Genomic DNA, 8870 nt, shown 5'->3' with positions numbered 1-8870 from the left:
ATGTATGACAAACAAAACACACTAGTTTGGAGAAGAATGTCTTCACCTACCTCCACTACCTGAACTCACAACCGTCTCTAATTTACTCGCCCAAGATAACCCAAAGATTCTAAATAAACATGACAAGAACTTCAGAAGTATGTCTCAAGTGCGCTCTGTTAGTGGCGCATTCTCTAGGAACAATAGAGCGCTCTGCCAAGGACGCATTCACCTGATTTAAGTTCCGAAAACTAAACCTCGTCTCAAGTGCGCTCTGTCAATGGCGCATTCTCTAGGGACAATAGAGCGCTCTGCCAGTGACGCATTCACCTGGTTAATAATCCCGAGCCTACGGCTATAAACACTCACCACTTTCATGGATCACTCGACATATGCCCACGTCTATCATAGCAAGTTGATCACACCAGAATATGACAACACAGAACATACATATCAAACCAAGCACATGTCATAGCATAAAAATCACACATGCATAGCAGAATATAGGATGATCAAAATCAAAAGTGCAAACTTGCCTTGAACGGTGCTGAAGTACTCTAACAATTAATTCCGATCCGCTTCACACTCCGGACAATCTATACGATTAACGGAGGTAACGATAAATAAACTATGCTCACATAACACTAAAATAAAGTAAACAACAACGAATTCAAATAAAGACTTAAATAACAGAACATATTAGTAGGCATATATTATCTACATGCTAGTAGGATCACAATGCAAAAAGAATCAACTAATTTGGATCAACAGTTTGAAAGATAGGGCCTCCGGAAGTTTGAATTCAAATTTAAACAAATTCAAATTTGAACTGTTCAAAAATGTGAAACTTTGGTTCTTCAATATTCTCCTGGTCACTACGAGTACACAGGAAAAAGAATCGATGAATTTGGAGTTACGGATCTCAAGATAAACCTAAATGAAAATTTGATATGGAATCTGCAAAGAACAATTATGCCATAAAAGCGTTCTGGGAAGAACTGCCGCGGCTGCTGTGGCGTTGCCACATGGCAAGGTGTGAGTGGCCGTAGGGTGTCTGCTATTGTGGTTAACGGACGAACGGCCGCTACATAACGCATACCGGTCGGAAATAAAAAAAAACACAGGCTATCTAATACCAGCGGTTGGATGGAGATCGGACGGCTAAGGGTGGCTCACCGGAGAGGAACAGAGTAGGCCGGCCGGAATTGAATGAGACGGCGGCGGCGCGGCTCGGATTTGAAGCTGGCGTCGCTGGAAAGGCCTCCCGAGCTCGGGGAGAACAGGACGAGGCGAGGAGGGACACGTCGAACTCCAAAACGTCCTCCGGGACGACCGGTCCTTGTGCTAACGTCCGTGAGGTTCGGCTGGAGCGGCGACGGTGGTGTTCGTCGGGGCGGAGGTCGAAGCACTCGGATGGGTGCTTCCCTGCGAGAACTAATAGGTGAGGGAGAGAGAAGAGACCAAGGCGGAATTAACAGGGGCAAGAGTAGGTGCTGGGAACCTTCTGCGTCGACGGAAACAACCGGCGAGATGCTCCTGCAGCGGCGAACTCCGGCAAGATCGGATCCGGGCGAAACGGGCACGGGAAGACAAAAATTTGCCAAAAGTCGAAAGAGAAGAAGATGGGGAATATATATAGAGTGGATTCCGTGGCCTAGGGGCAAAGACTTGGCCAAATCGGCGAGGACTTGGATCGGCAGGAAGAACTCGTGAACGAACAGGAGTTCGTCTTGAGGAAAGAGACGACCTGGCGGGCCCCAAGTGTCAGCGGCACAGGAGGAAACAAAAACAAATTTCGCGGTGAGTTGAGGCCTGCAGAAACGGGCCGCCGGCCTGCTAGCGGCTGCTGCTGCGCTGCTGCTTAGCGCGCGCGCGGGCGTGGAAAAAGAGACTGCGCGCTGGTTTTGCTACAGCGCTGCCCAACTGCACAGTAAACTATTGGCTAAAACAAAAACAATAGCAGATTACTTCCTAAAAATACCAGAAATATACATAGAAATATTATTACTGTTATATAAAACAGTGAACATTTTTACAACACAAATTAAATTTTGAAAATTTATTTTATGCAAAACAAGCACATAAAGAGCAACATAATAACCACTATAAAACAATTTTGAGTTTTTATAAAGACAAAATAATTTAGGTAGACACCAGAATATATTCTTAGCATTTTCCATAACTAATTAATAGGCGAGAAGTCATATTATCTCCACTCCAAATATTTTTGCCTTGAGTTGGAAAACACTTTGAATAAACAATAATAATAATAATTCAAATATGCATAGAAATCATGATGACAAAGAATGATCCTATTAACATTCCAAATCTGAAAATTTGGGATGTTACATCGGCCCTAAGATCTCGGGATGAGATCTCTTGTTAGTGGAGGAGTGTTGTAACGCCCCGGATTCGATGCGCCAGGTGTTTGCCAGTTATTCGTCGTCGTTGCCATGTCATTTGCTTGCGTGTTGCATATTGCCATGTCATCATCTCTATTTCATCTGCATGCTTTTCAAAACTTGCATCCGTTCGGGTTCCGCCGGTTCTCTCCGTTGTCCGTTTCGATTCCGGACACACTCGCACGCGCCCGCGGCACCTCCGAAATATTATTTTATAAGTGGCATAAAAATGTTCTCGAAATGGGGTGAGAGTTGGCGTGCAGTCTTATTATAGTGTAGACAGACCGCCTGCCAAATTTCGTCGCATTCGGAGTTCGTTTGACTGCCCATCCGTTAAATATATAACCGCGATATAGCTGATATATTTGTCGGATGTTTCGGTCTCCAAAACTGCTGTCGGGCCTCTCTCTCTTCTTTGCTTCAGCCCCTGGCCTTTCTAGCACAGCCCACAAACCCCTCCTAGGCCCAGCCTACCCCCCCTCGCGTCCGGAACCGTCCGATCAAGATCGGAGGCTCCAAAACCCCCTTTAGCACCCTCTAACCCTAACCCCTACCTTTTTAAACCCCTCCTCCTTCCATTTTGGGCAGCCTACCCCCTTCCCTAACCCCAGCCGCAGCCAACCCCCCTCCTCCTTGGGATCTCCGCCGCCTCCACCTCAAATTCCACCGCCGGCCACCTCCTCAGCGCCACTTGGCGCCACGCCACTGGACGCGCCGCCGTAGCCGCCGGCCGCAGCCAACCGGGGGCTGCCACGTCGCCCACGCCCCCTAGCCACCTCCCGTGGCCCTCGCGGCCCGCACCAGGCCCGCCCCGGGCCAATCTGGGCCCGAAGGAGCCCGCGCGCCCCACCGCCTGGATCCCCGCTCCCGCAACCGCTCGAGGGGAGGAGCCCCTCGATCCAGCGCCGCCGGCTTCCCGCGCCGCCGTCCATCCCCGCCACCGGCTGCCTCCCCCGCCACCTTGCAGGCCCGCCGCCGGCGACCAGATGAGTGCAGCCCCGCCGCCTCCTCCCTCGTTCTTCCTCTCCCTCTCACCCTAACCCCCTCTCTCTCTATCTCTGCGCCATGAACAGGAACACGAGCTCCGAGCCGCCGCCTCACCGCCCGGATCCGGCCGGGATCCGGCAGATCCGGCTTCCCGTGCCGTCGCCCGCCATTCCCGGCCCTGCCACGTCGCCGGTGCCGCCTTCAGGCGCCGCCGCCGCCGCCCTGCCTTGGCCTCGATCGGCCTTGTCGGGCAGGACGACGAGCGCCAACCTCCCCCTCGCGCCGCGTGGGCCTTCCCCGCGATCCGGCCCAATGCCCCAGCCTGCCAAGCCTCTCCCCCCGACCTGGGCCAAGCCCAGTGGTGAGGCGCCTAAATCCCGCCCTGCGCGCATGATACTATTGGACGCTCGTCCTGTTTTTTTTATAAAAATCGGCTAAGTCCTGAAATTATTACATTCTGGTGCCATATTAGACATGCCATAACTCTTTGCATACCGCACCGTTTTGCATGCATAATATATCAAAATGTTCACTGTGAGATGCTCTACATTTCATTCCATTGCACCATGTTCATTTGAGCTCATCTTGATGCCTGAATCATCATTGCAAGAGTGCTATATAATGTTGTCTGCTGTCTGTTAACAGAACATGTTCATTTGTCATTTTTGCCATGTTTGATGTGTGCATCCTATGAGGTTGATGTCTATATGTGTTTTGTGCTACATCATGCCATCTTTACAGGGGTGTATGCCATGTATTTTTGTGATCAATGTGGTGACTAGAACAAGCATGCAAACTAGGCTTTGTGATGTTGCTGATTTCGGTCCCTGTTCTGCTGTTATTTTTATGGCATGTAAACTTGATGCTACAGAGAGATCCAAGCATATTTTGAGATACTTCACTAAGTATGTTTTGAACATATGGTTATTCGCTATCCATTCATGCCCCTGTTTGCAATTATGGAGTAGTCTAGCATGTCATTTTCGTGCTCTACTTTTGTTAGAAAATGTTTCCAGGCAGATTGTTTACATGTTATTCAATTTTGCCAAGGTTGTTGTAGTTGGTCCTTGCATGCTATGAACTTGTTCTTTCCTTGGCTAGTTTCATAAACATGTCTTCTTGCTGATGCTATGCTTATCTTGTCATACAATGACTTGTGGTAAGTGAATCGAGCTCGTGACGTAGTGTACTTGCTGTTACTGTTTTGCTAGGCTGAATCTGTTATTTTGTGATGCTATGTAAACCTGCTGCTACAAGTCATTCCATGCATAATCTGGAGATGTTCCCTAAGGATGTTTTGTTATATATGTCATGCTCTATCCATCCATGCCCCGGGTTGCATTTATAGCCTGCTGTAGCTTGTTGTAATCTTGCCCTCAAGTTGCTAAATAATGTTGCTGTCAGCCTGTTAACATGAAGTTCAGTGTTGCCATGATTGTTGCTAGTGATCCATGCATCCGATAAACTTGCTCTTGCCATGCTTAGCTTCATACATATGCCATATTACCGTTGGTTGCCTTTCCATGCCATGTGTTGCTCTGTGGTGAGTGGTTCAAGCTCACCAACATGCCTACTTATTGTTCTTCCTGCCATGTATGAATCTGTCATATAACTTGCCATGTTTACATGGGTGCCATCATATCTTCTGTTCCTTTTTGGCTCATGGTCAGTAAAGGACTATTGTTCTATGGCTTTAGTAGATTCTTGCCATGCCTTTGTTTGCCATGATAAGTTCCTGTAGCATGTTGTTTGATAGCTCTAAACATTGCAACCTGATGTTATTTCTGCGAAGTCTGAAACTATTATCATTTGCAATCTTGCCATGTGTGTTTGAGCATGTTCTAGTGATTTCTGGAGATAGCTCAGTGTTCATGTTTTGTTATGCTTTACCTGTACATCATGCCCATGCCTTATGTTCTTATGTTGATATGTTGTACATATTATTTTGATGCTTGCAATATGCCTAGTTGTTGTTTTGGACAGATTGTTGCTATAACTTGTATAGAGTGTATGTGTTGAACCATTGCTCCGTTTTGAGTGTGCTCTATATGAAACTTGCTTGATTTTGCATGCAGTTTCATATTATCATGTTGCATCCTTGTTTTGAGGTGTTTGCTTGATGTTTGTATGCATTTTGCATCAATGCCATGTTTAACTTGTTTTGCTCATATCTTCTAGGCCGTAGCTCCGAATTGAATGAACTTTATATATAACTTGACTAGAATTTCGTGTAGATTATCTTGGTGTATCTTAACTTGCTGTTTAACAACTGGAACATAAGGTTTATTCAGATCTGGACCAATTTCGAAATTTGCATATGAGGACTTATCGGGATTGTTATATGTTGTTTCCGGCCTCATTTAAACTTGCCTTGATGTGTTGCTCTTGTATGCATCATCTCTTGCCATGAGTAGCTTCATGTAGTCTTGTCTTACATCATGCTTGTGTGTGCATCATTCCTTGCTCATGTGTGGTGTGTTTACCGTGTTGTGTGCTTCTTCTCGATAGTTCCCGTTTCGTTGCGATCGTGAGGATTCGTTCGTCTACGCTTGGTTCGTCTTCGTGGCTTCATCTTCTTCATGGACTCGTTCTTCTTCCTGGCGGGATTTCAGGCAAGATGACCGTGACCTTGGATCTCATTACTATCATTGCTATGCTAGTTGCTTCATTCTATCGCTTTGCTGCGCTACCTATCAATTGCTCTTCAAGCCTCCCCAATTTTCCATGTCAGCCTCTAACCTTTTCACCCTTCTTAGAAAACCATTGTTTGGCTATGTTACCGCTTTTGCTCAACCCCTCTTATAGCATTGTTAGTTGCAGGTGAAGTTGAAGATTGCTCCATGGTGGACAGGATTATGTTGGGATATCACAATGTCTCTTATTTAGTTAATGCATCTATATACTTGGTAAAGGGTGGAAGGCTCGGCCTTATGCCTGGTGTTTTGTTCCACTCTTGCCGCCCTAGTTTTTGTCATACCGGTGTTATGTTCCCGGATTTTGCGTTCCTAACGCGGTTGGGTGATTTATGGGACTCCCTTGACAATTCGCTTTGAATAAAACTCCTCCAGCAAGGCCCAACATTGGTTTTACCATTTGCCTCACCACCACCTACCTTTTACCTTGGGAGTAATTAACCCAAGGGTCATCTTTATTTTAGTCCCCCCCCCCGGGCCAGTGCTTGTCTAAGTGTTGGTCCAAAACGGGCAGACTGCGGGGCCACCTCGGGGCAACTCGAGGGCTGGTTTTACTCGTAGGCTGACCTATCCGGTGTGCCCTGAGAACGAGATATGTGCAGCTCCTATCAGGATTTGTCAGCACATCGGGCGGCTTTGCTGGTCTTGTTTTACCATTGTCAAAATGTCTTGTAAACCGGGATTCCGAGTCTGATCGGGTCTTCCTGGGAGAAGGTATATCCTTCGTTGATCGCGAGAGCTTATCATGGGCTAAGTTGGGACACCCATGCAGGGTATAATATTTTGAAAGCCGTGCCCGCGGTTATGCGGCAGATGGGAATTTGTTAATGTCCGGTTATAGATAACTTGACACCAGATCCGAATTAAAATGCATCAACTGCGTGTGCAGCCGTGATGGTCTCTTTTCGGCGGAGTCCGGGAAGTGAACACGATTTTGGGTTATGTTTGACGTAAGTAGGAGTTCAGGATCACTTCTTGATCATTGCTAGCTTCACGACCATTCCGCTTATTCTCTTCTCGCTCTCATTTGCGTTTGTTAGCCACCATATATGCTTAGTCGCTGCTGCAACCTCACCACTTTACCCCTTCCTTACCCATTTAAGCTTTACTAGTCTTGATACCCATGGTAATGGGATTGCTGAGTCCTTGTGGCTCACAGATTACTACAACAACAGTTGCAGGTACCGGTTATGCGATGATCATGACGCGAGAGCGATGTTTGCTTGTCTTGGAGTTCTTCTTCTGCTTCTTCTTCGATCAGGGGATAGGTTCCAGGTCGGCAGCCTGGGCTAGCAGGGTGGATGTTGTTTGAGTTTCTGTTTGTGTTTCATCCGTAGACGGATGATGCTCTTATGTATGATGATGTTGTATTCGTGTGGCATTCTATGCCTCTTGTATGTATCCCCATCTATTATGTAATGTTGATGTAATGATATCCACCTTGCAAGAGTGTTTCAATATGCGGTTCTATCCTTGGTGGGACCTTCGAGTCTCTTTAGGATAGTATCGCATATTGGGAGTGACACCCGCCAACCCGCCAAGCGCAACAAAGGCCGCGCCTAGGAAGAGCGGAGGTGCCCCAGCCCCGGTCAGGAAGGAGAAGAGGGCGTACATCGACCCCGACGAGTAAGTACCTTACCTTGTTTTTGTTTGGCGCCGTGCCCACATCGCTCCACTCCTAATGAGCAGGATGAGCGTCATGGTGAAGAAGGGGAAGAAGGAGCCGAGACTCCGGAAGCGCCACCCGCAGCCGTTGCGGCTCTAGCACATGAGAAAGAGGTCGCCTCTCGTCCTCTCACTACGGAGAAGGTCCCCTAGGATGTGGTGGTGTAGCCTCGGGAGGAGCCTGGCCCCACGGGCCAGTAGGCCGCGAAAATGTCCATCCCTTTCATGCCCGAGGGGGGCTCGGAGCCTCCCCGTGCCCCAAACTGTTCGCTACTACCTCCTTGGCGATGATGCCAGCCGACGTGCCGGTGCCGCCTCCTCCCCAGGCCCTTGTGCTGGCAGACTGTGGCCCCCTCATGAGGCCAGGCGCCCTGGACGAAGCCTATGTCGCGCTCGGTCAGCTCTGAGCCGACCTCCAAGATGTCGATCGGTGTCTCATGAGGGAGTGCCTCGGGCATATCTTAGGGTGGCTCCAGGTCGACATGTATGCCAAGACGGCCTGGGGTCGGGCCGAGGCTACCACCGCTGAAGGCAGGAAGGAGGGCGCCGAAGCTAAGGAGGCTCGTGACGTAGCATTGACCAATGCTATGTTTGCGGAGGAGCGTCGTTCTAAGGTGGAGGCCAAGCTGAAGGCCCTCCACGAGGAGCAGGCCTCGCTCGCCCAACGACTTCAGCAATATGAAGAGGACTAGAGGGGCCATGAAGCAAAGTCCGCTGATCACGACATCGAGCTGGCACAGGTGGCCACCGACCAAGCCGCGGAGCGGGACAATGTAGCCAAGCTGAAGGAGGAGGTGGATAAGGCCCAAGCGTCCCATGCTCAGCACATCTTCGAGGCAACAACCCAGCTGGAGGCCAGGGAGAAGGTGCTTGCCACCGCCGAGAAGGAAGCGGTCGTAGGACGTGAGGCCTTCCTCTCCCTTGAGCTCAGATTTCGCGAGGCACTACGCTCCATCCATGGGGGAGGGTACGAAGAGCCGATGGCGACCCCTGAAGATGGCCTTGCAGGGCTCTTTCCCTTGCTCTCCAAAGCGCTTAAGGGTGCCGCCACTAAAGTGGACTCCTTCTTGGAGGAGGAGTGCCGCTCGCTCTTCACCGCGGCTGCGATGCGTGTCTTCAACCATCTCTACCTCAAGGACCCAAG

At 49.1% G+C, this 8870-nt stretch overlaps 1 protein-coding gene across 1 annotated transcript; it reads right to left on the bottom strand.

Annotated features, from left to right (window-relative positions):
- Positions 1-514: 514 nt before the first annotated feature.
- On the bottom strand, positions 515-8184 carry LOC123090035 (uncharacterized). The gene is made up of 4 exons (XM_044511524.1): positions 8004-8184; positions 1481-1726; positions 1156-1404; positions 515-575 (listed from the first exon to the last, which is right to left on the bottom strand). The coding sequence occupies exons 1-4, from the start codon at positions 8182-8184 to the stop codon at positions 544-546; spliced, it is 708 nt and encodes a 235-aa protein (XP_044367459.1). The 3' UTR covers positions 515-543.
- Positions 8185-8870: the final 686 nt, after the last annotated feature.

Source organism: Triticum aestivum, chromosome 4B (assembly GCF_018294505.1).
Source record: "Triticum aestivum cultivar Chinese Spring chromosome 4B, IWGSC CS RefSeq v2.1, whole genome shotgun sequence".
Lineage (NCBI taxonomy): Eukaryota > Viridiplantae > Streptophyta > Magnoliopsida > Poales > Poaceae > Triticum > Triticum aestivum.
This window is presented reverse-complemented; position numbering and strand designations above follow the sequence as displayed.